This window comes from Mastigoproctus giganteus, chromosome 4 (assembly GCF_048544385.1).
Source record: "Mastigoproctus giganteus isolate SK-2022 chromosome 4, ASM4854438v1, whole genome shotgun sequence".
Lineage (NCBI taxonomy): Eukaryota > Metazoa > Arthropoda > Arachnida > Uropygi > Thelyphonidae > Mastigoproctus > Mastigoproctus giganteus.
The window spans coordinates 10,051,247-10,072,285 of NC_143578.1; the positions used below are offsets into that span (position 1 = coordinate 10,051,247).

The following is a 21,039-nucleotide window of genomic DNA, read 5'->3' on the forward strand; positions in this document are numbered from 1 at the left end:
GTGCACAGTCTAAGCAAGAGGAAGAATCCCATCAGCACTGAGCTTGCTCAATTCATTCAAAGCCTTAAACACCTCAATCAGATCACCTCACAAGTGCTTAGTCTCCAGACACTTGTACACAAGTTTGTACAGTGGAATCATTATTGTAACATCTCATATTGTAAAATCTTTCACAAGATGCCCTTCTTATACTTCAAATAAGTAATGCTCCCCCAATACAGACAACTACTGTTACTTATTTTCAGTTGAGTACCATCATTCAAACAGCACTCTTTTGAAGCTACTTACCTGGCTTCTCCTCAGTGAGTGGGTAGGTATCCAGAGGCATAAGGGTTGACAACCCATTTGTGACTTATGTACACAATGTGAGAGGCGCCAAAAGGTGTGCTTCTTAGACTAATAATATTTTAGGACAGAAAGGTCGACCACCCAAGATTGAACACTCATTTGTAACCAAAACATTACCAAACACAATAAATAATCGCAATAAAATATTGCTAATGCTTTTGCTTCTATCATAAGCAAACTTGTTTTCTGTTTGGTTTTCTATCCAAACAGATGACAGCCGTTCCATCTCTTCCAATTCTTTGTGTCTTAATCTAATGGATTTTAATTACACTTTGAGTTGTTCCTGCTATGAAAGTTGTTTTTATTTTCTCTGCATTCTTTGTAATTCTCGGCGTTGCCTCATTTAGGTCTGTAGCACATGCAATATCACATGGTCTTTCATTTCGCTCAAAGTGTTTCACAATTTCATATTTTTTCTCTATTGACAGAGGCGGACTGGCCATAAGCCTTACCGGGGAAACCCCGGTGAGCCGGAGGCTGGTGTGATTTTGGCCATAAACCATAGTATGAGGCCACTATAAATTTTCCCGGGTAAGAATTTTTGACCCAGCCCGCCTCTGTTTATAGATATTGCTTTTCTTTTTTCTCTCCGAATCTGCAGTGTCTTCACCAGGACGCTTCCTTTTCACACCTTTTAAGTATTTTACTCATTTTTAGAGAATAAAGCACAATTACAAAACGAGGAGGCACGCTTGATACACATAAACAAAGCTTTGTGTGTATAGCAACTGAATAAACAACACCGTAAAGGCAGAGATACACTATTAACACCTCACATTTTACTAAAGCACATTTCTAGGGGTTACTACCATAAAACAATAAAAACAATTTCCAGTTGCGTTTCTGCTAGTGGAATCTGTTATAAACTGGTAGTAAACTCGATCTAATTGCATTTGCGATTATACCGATAGCTGGAATTGTGTTGGTTTTAAGTTATTATGGTGAAATGTGTTTCCCCTTCACTGATATAAAAAACATAAATACATTTTCAGAATCTTCTCTTCATTCCTATCGTGTTGTGCTCGGTTGGGGTGATTCTGCGTTCGACTGCCATTTCTTGTAAACACAAAGGCGAATAGTGCATAAGCGAATTCGGTTCGTGTTATATAAGATATCGTTCCACTATTTATAAATCGTGTATGATCGAATTCGTGTAGTGTAAACACGTGTTATACGAGGACTGACTGTACTTATAAATGAAAAACTCCTTCCAATGAGGGTTATATAAAAAAATAAAAAATGATTTTCATGAATAATTCAGGCTCCTAAATCTCTAAAGCAGTGATGGCAACCAATTTTATAATATTCTAGGTAAAATTTTGTCAAAGAAAAATCTGTTTATTTTTAACAAACTCAAGTGACAGCATTCATATAAAATATAATAAAGTTCAACCACTTAAGTTTATTACATTTCTGTATTTAAAAAATACGTTAGGAAGTGGACTGATCATATAAAACTTTCCAAATAAAAATTTTAAATATTTGAACAAATTTTCATTATATTTCAATGACCACCTTGTGATTAAAATAAGAAGTCAAAAATCATTTAGTAACATACCATTATCTTCAGAAGTAAGATTGCTGTCTACTTGGGTCTTTATATGATGCAGATGTATAAAGAACTGCAGAGAGAGAAAACATATTCATAATAGTCCAAACAATTATGCTATTGTACTATGATGTGTAATACAATTGGATATGTCATGCACAAAACTATGAAATAAGCAATAATATATTGAGGATATCTACAGTTACAATAAAATAGCTTTAGGGAAATGATGATGAACATTGATAGTCACTTATTCACAATAATAATCACAGTGCTTACTTTCGTTTACTGTATAATGAGTAGCAATGCAAATAAAATTAATGAGGATATTAATATAGTTTGGAAAAGAGAGCAAGGACATATGAAAAGAGGAGTACATTGGCATAAGAGACTGTATAAAGACTGTCCTTCCCTATAACTCACTTGCATAGAATCTCATAAAACAGAGTGATTAAAGGCTTTCCTCCCAACCTTCAGAAGTGTATGAGAGAGATCAATAATAAAATATTTGAATATTTAAAATATTCAATATAAAATATTAAAATATTCAAAATATTTAAAATTATTATGAACACAGATCTGAAAATGTCTTTTGATGAGTTGGTAGTACAAAAAACTTTGCACTATGCCAACTTCTTTACTAACAAGTTTTTACCAACTTCACTCACACTGCACTATGCAAAGTGAGGGAAGAAATTAAATAGAAATTTGGCATTTTGATGAACAAAACTGAATGTTTGAGGGAAAAGAGTTAATGACCTCAAAGGAATTGAATCAGTGAAATTCATCAAGTATACTCAGCTGTTCACTTCACTGCTTGAGCTTGCCATTACACATATGGTTACATGGTGAAATCACAATGAGCAGAAGTTGCTTATCCAATAGGTCAGAGTTATTCTTGATGTCTGCTGAAAAGGAAGTGGGAAATATACTGCATATATGTACACACTTATCCTAATGAGGGGACTGGTAAGGGGAACAAAGGGGTGCGCTTACGAAGAAAAGCTTAAGTTCTGCAAATCAGCATTAGCATTTAGCATTAGTTGGGGCATATGATGCAAGAAAGAAAGCTTATAGAGCATCAGCCAAAAAAAAATAAATAAATAAAACCCTTTCCATTTCACCCATCCAGTCACTCCAAATGTTTGTCTAATTCAGCCTTAAATTTATTTAAGCTATCAACTTCCACAACAACAGCTGGAAGTCTGTTCCAGCATTCAACTACCCGCTGGCTAAAGGCAAAATTCTGCACATCTATTCTACAACTGTCTTTCCTCAACTTCAATCTATGCCCCTTCAGGTTCTTAATCTCAGCAAGAGGAGTATCCCATCAGCACTGACCTTGCTCAAACCATTCCAGGCCTTGTACACCTCAATCAGATCACCTCGCAGGTGCCTAGTCTTTGGATGCTGCAACTTACAGAATTTAAACCTTTCTTCGTAAGCACACCAATTTGTTCCTCTCACCAATCTTGTTGCCACTTTCTGTACTCATTTTAGCAAGTCTAAATCCTTCCTAAAATGAAGCCTCCAGACCAGTATGCAGTACTCAAGGTGTGGCCTGACCACTGCCTTATAATCAGCCATTTTCAATCCACTGCAGGATGAAGGCCTCTCCAGCAACTTTCCAGTTCCTTCTGTTCTGAGCACTGGCCATCCATTTACTACTCACAAACTCATGAATTTCATCTGTCCATCTCCGTTGTTGTCTTCCAGGTTTTCTCTTAGCTCCTCTTGGGTACCATTCTGTTATTTTCTTAGTCCACCTGTCATCATGTCTTCGAGCTATGTGTCCTGTCCAAGACCATTTTATTTCTTTAGTTTTATAAGAATGTCCTTTACTTGAGTTTGCTGTCTAATCCATGTGTTTCTCTTCTTATCTAACAGTCTGATTCCCAATATAATTCGTTCCATTCTTTGCTGTGTAGTTCTCAGCTTCCATTCTTTTGGTGAGTGCCCAAGTTTCACTTTCATAAGTCATGGTGGGAAGTATTTGCCTTATACAAAGGTATAATCACCTCCTTGTCTCTGCTAACAACATTCCTATATATCATTGACAAAACTGCATGACCTGCTCTGGCAGCCTGTCTGCACTGCTCAGAGCACTTCATATCCGACTGCACAATTATCTCCAGGTCTCTTTCATTCTTCACCTCCTTGACTGTAGTACCACACAGTTGGTAGATTTCTCTTGGTTTACTGCTACCCATATGCAGTACTTTGTCAAATTAACCCCGGGGGCTCACATCTAACCGCGGGGGCTCACATCTGGTGAGTATGGGCTTGGCACACCCAGGGTCCTGATCTGGATATCATCATTCTTCTCTTTCTTGGTGATACCCTTCTACTTTTGACTCTCTCTCTCTCTCTCTCTCTCTCTCTCTCTCTCATGGTAACTCGGGAACTTTTTTTTTTTCGTGGTGCAGCATAAGCCTCAGGCTTCCTTGCACCATATGGCTATTAATAATAATAATAATAATAATAATAATAATAATGTTAAACTTCAGTTACCACTTCTCAGCCCATCTATTCAATCCCATGGGCTCACATCTGGTGAGTATGGGCTTGGCACACCCAGGGTCCTGAGCTGGATATCATCATTCTTCTCTTTCTTGGTGATTCCCTTCTACTTCTCTCTCTCTCTCTCTCTCTCTCTCTCTCTCTCTCTCTCTCTCTCTCTCTCTCTCTCTCTCTCGGGGTGGTTCAGAAATTTTTTTTTTGGCTGGTGCAGCATAAGCCTCAGGCTTCCTTGCACCATATGGCTAATAATAATAACTCTTCTAGATCCTGTTGCAGTAGCATACTGTCTTTACTATCATTAACAACCCTGCTAACCTTTGTTTATCTGAAAACTTGGACATTAAGCCTGATATACTTTCATCAATATCATTAATAAATACACAAAACAACAATGGGCCCAGCACCGAACCCTGGGGGGGGGGACTCCACTAATAACATTAGTCCACGGAGAGCAGTGCCCATTTATTACCACTCTCTGCCGTCTCCCACTCAACCGTCCCTTTATCCATTGCAACAACTTGCCCTTAATGCGATACTGCTCCAATTTGTACAGCAGTCTTCCATGTGCAACTGTATCAAAAGCTTTCCTGAAATCCAAGTATATGATATCAAAATTATTTTTTGCATCCAGTTCCTTTCTGACCACATCGTAGCATCCAATCAAATCGGTCAGACAAGAGTTCCCTTTAACAATCCCATGCTGTGTCTGAACTATTACTGCAGTCTTGTCTAGGTGATTCTGCATAACTTCTTTAACCAGTGACTCCATTATTTTCTCCGGAACAGAAGTTAAACTAACAGGTCTGTAATTATTTACATTACCCTTTGAACCTCCTTTGTGAATTGGGGATACATTTGCAAATCTCCAATCCATGGGGACTTCACCTGAATCTAAGGATGCTCTCATAATTATGGCTAAGGGTTTGCTTACTTCCCTCGCTGCCTCCTTCAATATAACTGGATAGATTCCATCAACCCCAGGTTGCAGAATCTGGAGAGTAGGCACCTGCGAGTTGATCTGATTTAGGTACATAAGGCCTTCAATGGATTGAGCAGGCTCAAGGCTGATGGGATTCTTTCTCTTGCTCAGGTTACATACCTGAGGGGGCATAAACTAAAATTGAGGAAAGACAGTTGTCAAACAGATGTGCAGAAATTTGCCTTTAGTCAGTGGGTAGTTGATTTCATCTGTTGTTGAGGAAGTTGATAGCTTAAATAAATTCAAGGAAGAATTGGATAAACTTTTGGAGTGAATGGATGGGTGAAATGAAAGGTTTTTTATTTTTTATTTTTTTGGCTGATGCTGAATAAGCTTGCTTTCTTGCATCATATGCCTCTACTAATGCTAATATACAATTAGGATGAGTGTTATAGGACCAGGGTATGTCAGTTAGGAGCCAAAGTTATAGTGATATTATAGAACAAATATAGTGACACTGAGTAAAAGTAATGAGTTAGAGCTGAATTTTGGAAGTGTCATCAATTGGAACCTAGGCATGATAGGAAGGAGTTCATAATAAGACCATTATCAATCAATTCAAGCCTGGAGAGATTGTGCAAGGCTTGTGAGAGAGATTTTTCTCATCATGGCCTGTTAACATTTGAATAAAAGGGGGTGCTAAAGCTATTTAAAAAGTGTTAAGAGGTTTGGAAAACTGCTAGTGTTACACACACTAACAATTTCATATTAGCTATTAGTTGAAATGAAACTGCTGATTCTTGCATTTCTTCTATTAATACATACAGAAATCTGGAAAGAACAGGAGGTGTTACAAATTATATGTATTCATTTCAATTAATCATCTCTTCATAAAATCTCCAATAACTACTAATTGTTCATAAAATCTCTAATAATTATTCTTCAAGACTGCTTTTCGCACAGTCATTATGAAGAGCTTAAAAATGACATAGAGATCTAATTCTCTCAAAATTATATGCGATGTTTTCTTTGAACAGAAAAAATGAATCTTAAAAAAAAAAAAAAAAAACCCTCAAATATCAATAAAAGTTACTCTAATGCCATGCATGAATGGGTTGAAAGCCAAGAAGAGACTGACTGCATAAATATTAATATATGTTGGTGCCTATGCTCTTATTTCATGCTTTTATCTTTTCTTTCTGTCTGTCTTTTTATTTATTTTTTTATTAGAGTTTTCTGGCAGTCAGCAAGACTGAATCAAAAAAGTAGTTACAATAGAGAAAAAACATAAAGTTAGAATTTAATACAGAGAAAGAATAATTACCATTTACAATAGAAAATTGTAATGTAAACAGGGTGTTTCAAAAATGATAAATTTAAAGGTGAAAAGTATAAACTAAAATAAGCAAAAATGTCCCAGTGAACATCAGGCTGCAAATGAACAATTTCGAGATAATGCACATTTTTTGTTAAGATCCGCCATTGACTACGGAAGCACTAGTTTAGCAAAAAGCTGTGAATCCTGTGATAAGGGTGGTTTTATTAAATATAAGATAATACATTTTTAATTTACAGATAATACAAAAGGTGTTGAAAATGCTGTCCTTGCACCTGTACACAGCTTTGTAGTCTTCTCTGCATTGAGTTGTGAATCCTCTCAGGCATTCCTGGGTCATTTCTGATTTGCTGAAAGGCTCCTTCAACACAATGCTGCAATTTCTCAACTGTGTTAATGTCAGAAGTGTACAACAAGCTTTTTACATGACTCCAGATAAAAAAATCCATAGCAATTAAGTACTCTTTGTTGCTGTACCTCTTTCCATGTTGACTATCCTTTGACAAGTACTAGTATGCCTGCTACGTCTCAGAGCATTGAGAGAGAGGGGAAAACAGAGAGAATGAGCATAACCTAACCTAAACAAACAAGTCAGTGGTGGATCCCAACTCTGTACAATTCACCTTGTCAGTGGTGGATCCCAACTATAAATGTGCAATATCTCAAAAACGATTCACTTAAGGACCCATGTTTACTAGGCTTTTTTTTGCATATTATAGTCTGTATAGTTCACCTTTAAATTATTGACCATCACTTTCGAAACACCCTGTATATAAATAAATGAAAATTGTAAGCAGTTTTCTAAAAAAATGATGCCAAGCTATAAACAAGTAGAAGCCAACACAGTGCTTCTATTTGTCCCATATTTTCAAATTTTGTTCAACAGCCAATGGATTTTTTTGTTTTTTATCTCTCTGAACTTGTCTGTTTATAGGTTTTTTTTTTTAACTGAATTGTTCATGTATATCTTTTGACACTGCATCCTATTTTTACTGCATATTATGCCTGTATTTCCCATATCTTTTATCAACAATCAAAAAACTTTTATAAGAAGAGCATAAAAAAATCTGGTGTATATATAGGATAAGAACCTAAACTGAAATGCGGATTTCATTTAAAAATAGAGTACAAGTTATTAGTAAAGAAACATAATTCTCATTTTCATTTGACTCACCCTTATAAGTATTAAGTTATACTACACAAAAGGATCAGCAATCTATTTAAATGAGATAGGGGAGTAAAAAGCTCTGCATGCACACCTAACATCCAGTTACTGTATGTCCCATGATACAGTACATTTCATACTGATACTGCTTGTCCAATACGGGGCACATGTATCTGCAGTTATTTCTTATCTTTGGTGCACTATGATGTAATCCTTATAAATGACAATTCTAATTGAACACTCCTCTGATCCTTGCATTGTCCAGGGGTATATACAGAAAATTTATTTATTTATTTGTGAAATTAGAAACAAATGTACCTTATAAATCCAAAAATTGAAACCCAAACAAAGGTTTTGATTTCACTTTCAGTAGTGTCAAGCTTGTTTCTGTCAGCTAAGTATTCTCAGTTTTCATAGTTTTAGTGGAACACTATTTTGTACCATACGATTCAGATTAGTGAAAAGAGAAAAACACAGTGGGGTGCTCATGGAAATGGTGAGGGAAAAGAAAAGACATGCAATTACTTTTGAAGTGAAAATAAAAATAATAAGAACTGAAAGTGGTGAAGGCAGGGCACTGCTGATCATGAGGTAGAGTTAGTACACTCAAACAGTATGACAGTGAAGGATAAAGTGTCCCTTCCCCTATCATCGTTTTCCTGCTCCAGCCTACATATCAAGGATTTATTTTCACCTTTAAGTAGTATTATCTGAGAAGAGCTGTGGCTCAGGCTACTGCAATTACCGAGAAAGGAAGGAAGCAACAACTCTCGTGCAGTTCCGGAGGGGGCTATAACCAGGGATGTTGGAGAAGGTTTGGAGGGGCTTGCATGAGCATCCTGTTAAAAATAATTAGTTTGATAAAATTTAACAGACTATTTTAATCAAGGATGACCCTTAGCTGAAATTCTTCTTGAATTCCTTGTTAACAAATTGGCAACACACCCCTAGCTAAAACATCTTTATGGCAGTAAGAAACATTGTTTGCCATGACTCAAATTTCCTCTGAGTATTTTCTTGCATTTCTTGGAAAGATATCAAAATAATAAATTTGCTTGCAGTTTGTTTGTGACACTGAAGGTTTTCAAGAAATGCAGGAAAATGTCAGAGGAAATCCGAGTCACGGCAAACACCTGAAGGGCGAAGAGGAGCTAAAGAGGAAGTAGATACTGAAGACGTGAATGAATTGCTGGAGTCTCATAAAGAAAACCTCATGACTGGCAACTTCACTGAGTTGCAGGCACTAATACAATTACATCCCAGAAAGGAATGACACTACTGATGATAAAATCTCCAGTATTTAGTGGTAATTAGTTTTAATTAGTGCTTCTTTCAAAGGCCTTCGTGATGTCATGTTTGATATGAAATAATCTTTATGATGAAAAGATGAAAGCATCTTTGCATAAATTCAAACAGGATTAATTTATCAGGTATATACAATAATTGTATTTATTCATATTTCATTTTAAAAAATTAAATTATTCATAAATCTTCAGGACTGTATCTCGGCAAGTTACACAAGTTTATAGAGAACATTAAATGTTTGATTAACACACAAATTTCCAAGAATGTATTGCATATGTTAACCCAGTGTTAGGTGTATTAACTTTATACTGTATCAAGAAGAATAAATCTTACAGGCATATTACTCCACTCTCTTAACACAGTTTCCACATAATGAGCAGCATTTAAGATAGCACAAAAATTTGACTCTATAGGCTCTTGAGAGACTGACTTAAAAAGCTGATGCAAGCGAAGTCGAAAATCATCAAGAAGTTCAAGTTGAAGTTCAAGGAAGGATAACTGATGAGAGGTCTTGGGAAGATTTTGATATCGTTCTAAATAGAAGAAAAAACTTCACTTTAAATTGTAAAGAGCTATAATTAACAAATAAAGACTTACAATTCAGTACAAAATTTATATACTAATTAATACTATAACAAAAATTTCTTCATGAGAATTCCAAACAAGCAAGGTTAATGAACCTTCACTACTGTATTTGTGATTTACAAATATGAAGAACCATATAAATCCACTATCCATCTACAATACACATCTGAAAATTTAATTTTACACCATCCCAGAGGAAAATTACACCAGGGATTTTGTGCAGTTTAATGCACAAGACCCTGCTATGAAATAAGAAAAAATAACAGATACTTATTTTCATTACCTAACTGAACACAGTTTTGTGTGAGGATTGTGCCACTTTATTCTGCTAGTAGCATCACTGCTATATGTGATATTTGACTTATACTTACTAGAAAAATTTTGTGCTGCTTATTAGTTGTGATGAGTGTTCAAGTAATGACTCCTTTATTCAGTGTGGTGAACTGAAACTAAACTTAGTGCATTCCTGGATGAGACTGAATCACTGAGGAAGCAAGATGATGAACTAGGCAAAAGGAAACTGGAAATTCGTCAAGGAAAGTGAAGTGCAGACTGATGTAGTTTTATGGAGGGGGGGTTTCTGTTTGTAGAGATGATGATGTAACAAATAATTGATACCTTTGAAAAGTGGCAATGCTGGGACCAGTTTTTTTTTTTTTCTGGATTTGGGTAAATAAATTTAAATAAGCGTGAATTGTCAAAATCTGAGTATATACAAATAAAAAGAGGTGTCAGTAGCTTGATGGTAGCATGGGGTGTCCACTTTCTGCTATATTATGTTATTCCTATATATTCTTTTATCCCTTTTGGTTATTGGTTAAAATTTGGAAAATGAAAAGCCCACAATTAAGAAACCCAGATTGAGAATAATGTTCGATTAAAAACAAATCGGAAATGTTGATTATAACTAGTTGTATAACAATTATATTCAATTACAATATATCATGCATGTAAGAATGGTAAAAAATTAGGCAACTGACTTACAATGATATAGGCTACTGATGCATTCTTCTTCTTTTACTTCTGCATGGATCTTTCATAGAGTTTATCACACCATTAAATATAGTATGAAAATGAAATGTAATTAAATTTTATTTACTCACAGAATTTTATTTTTATTTTAAGTATATAATGTTGGTTTATCAATTCTGTGCTGTAAGTTGTTAAGAGTAGAATAGCTGCTTGAGAATGGGCTGTCAATAGAGAGCAGAGTGTTTATTTATTTGTTTAGAAATAAGTTTTCTTACCTCCATTTAATATTGAACTGGCTTTAGAAATAAATTTGGTAATTGTGGCTTCCTTTTCCAACTGTACAAATGAGCCCATTTAATGTTTGGCGGTCAGCACCGTCTACTGTGAAGTTCATAAGATCACAGCATTTACTTATAGAAGTCAAAACTTTATTGGTCACCAAACATAGAATGCCCTCTTCATGTATGGTCACCATAGCATTGTGGTCATGTGGAAGGGTACATAAGAACAGGTGCTTTAAGTGACCATGATTCAAGCCTGTGTGACTACTAAATACGATGTTTCCTGTATTCATCTATTAAATGAAGCACAGATGCAAGCTGCAAAGGGAACTTTCAGAAGAATTAAGTTAAATAAAACTGTATTAGGAGAATCCAGTTTGCTATCCAACAGCATCTGGAGAATCAGTTACACGCTAGCAGAGGGATGGGGGAATTTTAAAATGCATGGTTTTTGGGCAGTTCGGTTTCAAATATCCCATCCTTATTATTATTCATGCGGGAACTAGCAATATCAAAGCTTGCATATAATTTGAAGGTGGGAAGGCTGGTTAACAATTTGTTCCAGCCCATGATGCATCAAAAAGACATTGATTGATCGGTTGCATTTTTGGCCTGAAAAATGGCAACTAAAGTTTAATACTTTGAAGTGAAAGGTTATGTATTTGAAGAAAAGACATCTGGAGTCACATACAAGCTATAGGGGTGGGTGGGAGAGAGAGAGAGAGAGAGAGAGAGGAGCTAAAATGGTTCAAGACTTAGGTCTTATAATTCAATCTGATATGAAATATTCCATGCAGTTCAAATAAGTAGCTAGGAAGAACATGATATCCTCTCCATGATTTATAGACCTTTTCCAATAGGGATAGGGGTCTCATTATCCCTCTATATAAGATGATGTCTTTGTGTGTGCGCGATGCAAGGAGTGTATCGATATCAGGCAACAACTCGGCGTTCTTGTGGGCCTATATGAGAGCTTGAAGGACAGGGTGGATGCCCTCGAAGGAACTAAATTGAGGGGCCCATCAAGCTCTCAGCTGCCCACATCAACGCCAGAGCTTGCACTTGGGCATCGCGTGACACAGAGACAACCCCCAAGGCAGAATGCGCTGGTCCCGAAGGAACTAGTAGTTGTTGGTGACTCTATTGTCAGGGAAACGGGGAACATGCTTTGTAAAAAAGATAGGTGGAACAGGACCAGGGTATGTCTGCCAGGGGCAAAGGTTGATGACGTTGTAGAGCGAATATCATCTTTTAAGGGCACAAAAGGTGATATAGTTGTACACGTTGGCACTAATAATATTAAGAGTAGGAGACCGGCAGAATTACTTAACAAGTACAGGCCACTGTTGAACAAAAGCCGAGAATTAGGGTTGAATTGGAAAGTGTCTGCAATTCTGCCCAGACACGATAGGAGGGAGTATATGATGAGAGCCTTGTCGATCAATTCGGCCCTGGAAAGATTGTGCAAGGCTCAAGGGGTAGAATTTTTTTCAGCCTGGACTGTACTTGTTAACAGGAGAGATTGCTTCTACAGGGATGGGATACACTTAAATAGAAAGGGTGCAAGAATATTTGCTGATGCTATCGAGGCAGTGTTAGGTGGGTCGGAAAACTGCTAGCTTGGGGGGAGACAAAGACCAATAGATTGACAGTAGCCACTGGCAGAGGTGAAAGAGATTCATGCACTGCTTCTATTAGAATGAGCAGAAGCCTGAAAAACAAGATGCATGGTATTTCAGAGACTGCTGGGAGCCATTGCGGTACAAGTAAACACATGGGTTGTGTTAGGGTAGCTAAGAATAGAAACAGGTGCAGGTATACTTGCGTGTACACCAATGCTAGGAGTTTGGTAAATAAATTTGATGAATTTGAGGTATTGCTCAAAACATCAAAGGCAGATATTGTTGGGATATCAGAGACGTGGTGTCACACGGATATAGGGGATGCAGAACTGCAATTTGGGGAGTACAACGTCTACAGAAAGGATAGACAGGATAGGAAGGGGGGAGGGGTTATGCTATTAGTTAAGAAACACATAAAAACCAAGGAAGTGAAGCCAGTCGACATCGCTGGATAGTGCAGTGTTGTGTCAGTTTGGTGTGACATAAGCATTGGGAGATCAAAATTGAGAGTAGGAGTGTGCTATAGGCCTAATGACTCTGATGAGTATAATAAGGAACTGTACAGGGAAATAGAGTGGGCCAGTAAATCAGAGAGTCTTATAATGGGAGATTTTAATTTCCCAGATATTGACTGGAATTTGGGGGCTGGTTACTCACACACTAGCAGGGCTTTTGTGGATTTATTGGATGATTGTTTTCTACATCAGCATGTTCGGGAGGCTACTAGAGGGAGTAATACTCTTGATTTGATTATCAGCAGTGACTCTTCATGCATTAAGAATCTGCAGATAAATGAACCACTAGGTGGCAGTGATCACAGTGTGCTGAAGTGGGAGTTACTGAAAGAGGTAACTACCATTAGGGGTAAAGGGAAGGGTTATTGCTTCCGTAAAGGCGACTACGATGGACTGAGACAGTATTTAAATTCTATACAGTGGGACCAACTAATGATGTTACCAACAGCAAATTCAAAATGGGAAGCATTCAAAGAACTTATCTTGGAAGCTACTAGGCTTTACATACCAACTAAGAAATATTGTTCAAGGTTTAGGCCAAAATGGATGTCAGATGAACTAATGAGGCATATGGCAGAGAAGAAAAATGCATGGGATACTTACAAATTAACACATGACACAGAAGCCTATGATAGATACAAGTTGATATGCAACCAAGTTACAAAGGAGGTTAGGCAGGCGAAGGCAGATTACGAGAAATCCTTGGCAAGGGATGCAAAGAAAAACAGCAAAGAGTTCTTTACTTATGTAAACTCTAGAAGGAAGGGGATGAATCAGATTGGTCCACTTGATATTGATGGGTCAACTGTTGATGATCCTGCTCAGGTAGCTAACAAACTAAATGAATATTTTGCATCGACATTCACACATGAGGAGTTATTCAGCAAGGGGAATGCCAGAGGTGTATTGAACTCTAGCAGTCAGTTACAGAATCTTGAAATAACTGGGAGTAAAGTGGAGGAGAAACTGTTGAAGATAAACACAAGAAAGGCACCCGGGGTGGATGGGATCTATCCAGTTATATTAAAGGAGGCAGCAAAGGAAGTAAGCAAACCCTTAGCCATAATTATGAGAGCTTCCTTGGACTCAGGGGAGGTACCCATAGACTGGAAATGTGCAAATGTGACCCCAATTCACAAAGGAGGATCAAAGGCTGACACAAGTAATTATAGACCTGTGAGCTTAACTTCTGTTCCAGGAAAATTAATGGAGGCACTGGTTAAAGAAGCACTGCAGGATCATTTAGACAAGACTTCAGTTATAGCTCAGACACAGCATGGTTTTGTTAAGGGGAAGTCTTGCCTGACCAACTTGTTTGGATACTATGATACAGTCACAAAAGAACTGGATGCAGGGAATAACTTTGATATTATATACTTGGATCTTAGAAAGGCTTTTGATACTGTTGCACATGGAAGACTGCTACACAAATTGGGGCAGTGTGACATTGGAGGCAAATTGCTGCTATGGATAAAGGGGTGGTTGAGGGGGAGAAGACAGAGAGTGATAATCAATGGACACTGCTCATCGTGGACTAATGTTATTAGTGGAGTCCCTCAGGGCTCAGTGTTGGGTCCATTACTGTTTTCTGTATTTATAAATGATATTGATGATGGTATATCAAGCTTAATGTCCAAGTTTTCAGATGATACAAAGGTTGGCAGGGTTGTCAAGGACACTACTGACACTATGCTGCTGCAACAGGATCTGGAAAGGTTGAGCAGATGGGCTGAGAGGTGGCAAATGAAGTTTAACATTGACAAATGTAAAGTACTACACATGGGAAACAGCAACCCCAGAGCAACGTATCAACTCTGTGGTACTACACTGACAGTGGTAGAGAATGAAAGGGACTTGGGGGTGATTGTGCAGGCAGATATGAAGTTCTCTGAGCAGTGCAGACGGGCTGCAAGAGTAGCTCATGGAGTATTGTCAATGATATACAGGAATTTTTCCAGCAGGGATAAGGAGGTGATTATTCCATTGTATAAGGCAATGGTCAGGCCACACCTAGAGTACTGTATACAGGTCTGGAGGCCTCATTTCAAGAAGGATGTAGAGCTGCTGGAACGAGTACAGAGAAGGGCAACAAGATTAGTGAATGGAACAAAGGGGTGCTCTTACGAAGAAAGGCTTAAGTTTTGCAAATTACAGTGTCTGGAGACTAGGCACCAGCAAGGTGATCTGATAGAGGTGTATAAAGCCTTGAATGGTTTAAGCATGCTCAATGCTGATGGGATTCTTCCTCTAGCTCAGAAAAATCACCTGAGAGGGCATAAATTCAAATTGAGGAAAGATAGATGTAGGATAGACGTGCGGAAATTTGCCTTTAGCCAGCGGGTGGTTGGTTGGTAGAACAGACTGCCATCCCTTGTGGTGGAGGTTGATAGCCTAAATAAGTTTAAGGCTCAGCTGGACAGGTATTTTGAACGAACAGAGGGGTGAAGTGGAAGTGGGTTTTTTTTTTTTTTTTTGGCTGATGCTGCATAAGCTTGCTTTCTTGCATCAAATGCCTCTACTAATGCTAATGATGGTTAGACCACGTTTAGAATATTGTGTTCATTTCTGGAAGCCTCACTTAAAAAACAAAACAAAAAAAAGCGCACAGAACTTTTGGAGGGGGTTCAAAGAAGGGTTATCAGATTACTGATGATGCGTATCGATGCATATAAGAAGAACACCTTAAAAAGTATGGGCTGCAATTAGGCTAACATCAGAATAAGCTGTCTCCAAATTTGGAAGAGGCAGTGAGTCAAGATGGCTACTTTGTCATAATGAGAATAGCAGGAATATTCTGTTTTATTTTATTTTATTTTTTTGGCTGATGAAGTCTGATTCCTTACATCATTTGGCCTTACTAACTAATAACTTTTTTTTTTTTTTTTTTTTTTTTATGTAAACCCCAAACACGAGAGGTATTAGAACCTATAGTACTTATACCATGCTTGGGTTGGAGGTTGAGAAGACGAAAGAAGATATTTGTTGACATCGGACTTGAACTTCTGTAGACTGTAATTTTCAGGAAATACGTATGAAGGAAGGTTGTTCCAGAAAATGGTAGTTGAATGAATAAACGAGGAAGATGAAAAGTTGGTTCTGTGAGTTTGAAGTTGGACAGTAAATGGATGTTGGCTGGTGGCGGCATGTTCAGACTGTTTTGAAAGAAAGAGCGGGAATTATAGAAGCCAATTCAGAAGAACAGTGCCTATGGAAGTATTATTATTATTATTATTATTATTATTAGCTATATGGTGCAAGGAAGCCTGAGGCTTATGCTGCACCAGCCAAAAAAAAATTCATTCCCGAGTAAACCTGAGAGAGAGAGAGAGAGAGAGAGAGAGAGAAGTAGAAGGAAATCACCAAGAAAGAGAAGAATGATGATATCCAGCTCAGGACCCTGGGTGTGTAAAGCCCATACTCACCAGATGTGAGCCCCTGTATCTGTAGAAGAGGCATACAGCAGAAACAGTACGTCTATGAGACAGCGAGTGGAGAGACTTTGTTAAAGATGAATCATTAATTAACCTAACTGCCCTCTTCTGAATGGAATCGAGAAGCCTGAGAGAGGTTTTGGGGGCACCACTCCAGATGTGGGAACAATATTCCATGGCAGGGCGGATTTGCGATTTATACAGAGTGAGCAGCTGTTTGGAAGAAAAGTAACGCCGAGAGTGAAAGAGAAAACCAAGTTTTTTAGATGCAGAGGAAGCAATATTTGTGATGTGCTTGTGCCAAGAGAGATTACAAGTCAGGGTAATCCCCAAAAGAGATAAATCATTTTGCCTAGAAATTGGAGTGTCACTAAAGATAAGCATAGGAGCAGAAGAATCCTTTTTGCGAGATATAAGACAAGACTGAGTTTTAAAAGGATTGAAATCAACTAAATTGTCTTTGCCCCAATGGAGAATTACCTGAAGATCGGCGTTTAAGGAATTGGTAGCAGATTTTCGAGAAGTTGAAGCTGATTGAGCAGGACAAAGTTTCTCAAAATGGAAAGTGGAATGCAATGTGCTATCATCAGCAAAACTATGTATAGGATTTCCGGTCAATGGAAGAAAGTCATTAATATACAACAGCAAAACAGTGTGCCAAAGAACTGAACATTAGGGGACACCAGCATTAGTGGAGAAGTTAGAAGACAGAGAGCCATCTACCATCACCCTCAGTGAGCGATCAGAGAGAAAACTGGATAACCAATTACTAAAAACAGTTGGCAAACCATAAGATGGAAGCTTGTTTAGAAGACCTTTATGCCAAACATGATCGAAAGCCTTTGAGATGTCAAGAGCAACTACTTGTGTTTCACCGAACCTTTCCATTGAATTAGTCCATAAATGGGTAACATAAGCCAGAATATCACCAGTGGATCGACACTGACGGAATCCATACTGGCGATCATTGATCAGATGGAAGGTTTCTAGGTAGTTTAAGAGTTGGCAGTTAATTGATTTCTCCATTACTTTAGAAAGAGTAGAAGTAATTGCAATGAGACGATAATTGGATGGGAGGGATTTGTCACCCTTTTTAGGAACTGCCTGGATATGAGCAAATTTTCAAGCAGAAGGAAAAACACCTTTGGAATAAGAAAGTGAAAAAAGGCGGCAAAGAATAGGAGTAAGTTCAGGAGCACAGGTTTTGAGAACAAGTGGAGAAATACCATTGGGATCTGGAGCTTTCTTAGCATCAAGATTCGTCAAAATCCTTCTGACATCCTTTTGACGGAAGACCACAGGGGGCATTGAATGGAGTGTGTTGGGAATGGTGGGAGTTGTTTTACCAAGATCATTAATACAAGAGTTGGAAGAAAAATGGGATGCTAGCAGGTCAGCTTTATCCTTGGCTGAAGTGACAACAGAACCATCTGGTTTGGACAGAGGTGGGAGCAGAGATGAGCAAAAGTTGCGGCCAATAGCTTTGGCAAGAGACCAGAATGCTCGGCTACCATTGGGGCAAGAAGCAAGTTTTCTACTCTTAGCCTGTTCAAACTCTAGTTATGATTGATTAATAACTGCTTTACAAACGTTGTGAGCTTTGGCGTACGCAGAAAATGAAACTGGAGAATTAGAAACAAGCCAATTAAGATATGCAACATTCTTCTCTTGAACAGCCTTAGCACATTTATTGGAAAACCAAGGTTTAGATAAAGGACGAGATTTTAAAGTGGAGTGTGGGATAAAGGATTCCATTCCTGCAAGAATAATTTCACTGACACAATCTGAGCAAATGCTGACATCAGAACTTTTGAAACAGTAATCCGACCAAGGAAAAGAAGAAAAGAAGTCTCGTAGGTCATCCCATTTTGCATTTTTGTAATGCCAAACAACACAAGGTTCAGAATAGCCATGAGATAAAGGTTCCATTGGAGAAGAGACAATTACCAAGTTGTGATCTGAAGTGCCTAAAGGACCTCTCACTTCGACCGCGTACTTAGAAGGGTTGTTTGTGAGAAAAAGATCAAGCGTACTGGCTGTATGATTAGGATTGTCCGGTATTCTTGTAGGTAAATGAACAATCTGTGCAAGGTCATTAGTAATTGCAAAAGCCTGAGCATCTCGACCAGCTGGGTCGGTGTGACTAGAAAACGGAAGCCAGCTGGAGTTGTGAACATTAAAATCACCAAGGAAAATTACCTCACTGTTAAGAAAGTTGGACTGGAGAAAGTCAAGTTGCAAAGAGAGGAAGTCAAAGAGCTCCAAGTGATTAGTGGAGTTAGGAGAACGGTAAAGACAACAGATGAATTTGACACAATGAGGTAGAGAGATTTTAAGCCAGAGAAGATCAAAGAGAGGAGATTCTAAATTGCCAAGTCTCTGACAGGGAATATCAGAACGGACATATGCAGTACCACCTTTGAGGCGAAAGGAATCATACAGCGAATAATTTGGGTATCTGAGATGAGCAGTAGTTGAATCAACCGATAACTGAGATTCTGTCAGAAAAGTACATTGGGTTTGGCAGACTGCAAGTGGAAATGGACATCGTTGAGATTAGAATTGAGACCACGTATATTTGTGAAATGAATTAGGAAGTGCTTGGGAGGTTTAGATCTTTTCGCAGATAAGTTTACTCTATTAGTTTGACAATTCATTGTGTATTCAATGTAAGAAAAAGTGGGTGGGATATGCTGTATGAAGTAATGAAATTTTTGGATATGGCGTACACATGGTAAGAACATACCCAGATCCTTGACGTAACGTGGCCTCTACAATGCTCCCCGCATACACACTACTCGGACTCCCTCCAGTCACTATCTGGCAGAGTAGAGGTAGCAAGATTATACACTAGCTGATCCAGAAGCCTCCTAGAGAGTTACCAGCTGACCTGGCTAGCCAGGTGGGTAAAGTGCCTGCCTGCCTGGCAACCCAAAGGTCGCAGGTTCGAATCCTGCCTTGGGCTTGGATCAAAGTACTGCAAAAACCTTGGGAGGTGCATTATGGCCACAGAAGCCGATGTGCCAACAACTACCAAAAAAAAAAAAAAGAGTTACCAATAGGTTCGGTCCAGTGTACTAACTAGCGGCCGGCCTGCGAACACCATTTTAACAACTACACATAAATTAACAATTTCTTTTTTTTTTTTATTGAAAACACCAAAGGTCTCATAACCTACAGTACATTGTACCATGTATGTATTGAAGACTGAGAAGCCAGAAGATACTTCTTGATATTAAAACTTGAATTTCTATAGATTGTAATTTTTGGGAAATACATGTGAAGAAAGGCTTTTCCATATAAATGAAGAAGAGAAGGGAATTAGCTCCATGAGTTAGGAGTTGGACAGTGGATGGATGCTGACTGGTTATGGCATGTATTCAGATTGGTTTGGAAGAGAGTGGAACGATTACACATGCTAATTCAGAAGAACAGGCAGTCACATATACTTTTATGGCTGGTCATTACATCCATTCAAAAGCAGGCCTGACTGCCTGCTTTTGAATAGAGGCTAAAAGTTTGAGAGAGGTTTTGGGAGCACCACTTCAGATGGGAGAATAATATTAAATGGTAAGGTGGTTTTGAGATTTGTAGAAAGTAAGTAGTTCTTTAGAAGTAAAATAATGCTGATAATGAAAAGAAAACCCAGTTGTTTTGATGCAGGGGAAGCAATATTTTTTTTTTTTTTTTTTTTATGAAAACACCACACACAAGAGGTATTAGAACCTATAGTACTTAGTACCGTGCATGGATTGTTGGAGGTTGAGAAGACGAAAGAAGATATTTGTTGGCATTAGACTCGAACTTCTGTAGACTGTAATTTTCAGAAAATGGCAGTTGAATGAATAAATGAGAATGATGAAAAGTTAGTTCCGTGAGTTTTGGAGTTGGACAGTAAATGGATGTTGGCGGCACGTGTTCGGACTGTTTTTAAAAAGAGAACAGGAATTATAGAAGCCACTTCAGAAGAACAGTGCACATGGAAGTATCTGTAGAAAAGGCATGCAGCAGAAATAACACATCTATGAGAAAGAGTGAAGACACTCTGTTAGAGATGAGTCATTAATTAACCTAACTGCCTTCTTCTGAATGGAATCTAGAAGCCTGAGAGAGGTTTTGGGGGCACCATCCCAGATGTGGGAAAAAAATTTCATGGTAGGGCAGATTTACGATTTTTACAGAGTGAACAGCTGTTTGGGAGAAAAGTAACACCGAGAGTGAAAGAGAAAACCAAGTTTTTTAGAAGCAGAGGAAGCAATATTTGTAATGTGCTTGTGCCAAGAGAGATTAGAAGTCAGGGTAATACCTGACAAAAGAGATATATCACCTTGCCTAGAAATCAGAGTGTCACCAAAGATAAGCATAGGAACAGAAGAATCCTTTTTTGCAAGATATAAGACAGGACTGAGTTTTAGAAGGATTGAAATCAACTAAGTTGTTTTTGCCCCACTGGAGAATTACCTGGAGATCAGCATTTAAGGAATTGGTAGC

General features: G+C 38.0%; 1 protein-coding gene across 1 annotated transcript in view; it reads right to left on the reverse strand.

Annotated features, from left to right (window-relative positions):
• Rint1 (RAD50 interactor 1) overlaps positions 1-21,039 on the reverse strand; it is a 95,661-nt gene that overhangs the window by 21,320 nt on the left and 53,302 nt on the right. Inside the window, exons 9-10 of the mRNA XM_090371342.1 lie at positions 9,476-9,675; positions 1,907-1,970 (exon numbers count right to left, since the gene is read on the reverse strand). Of these exons, the coding sequence (XP_090227468.1) occupies positions 1,907-1,970; positions 9,476-9,675 (264 nt within the window). The remainder of the gene's footprint in view (positions 1-1,906; positions 1,971-9,475; positions 9,676-21,039) is intronic.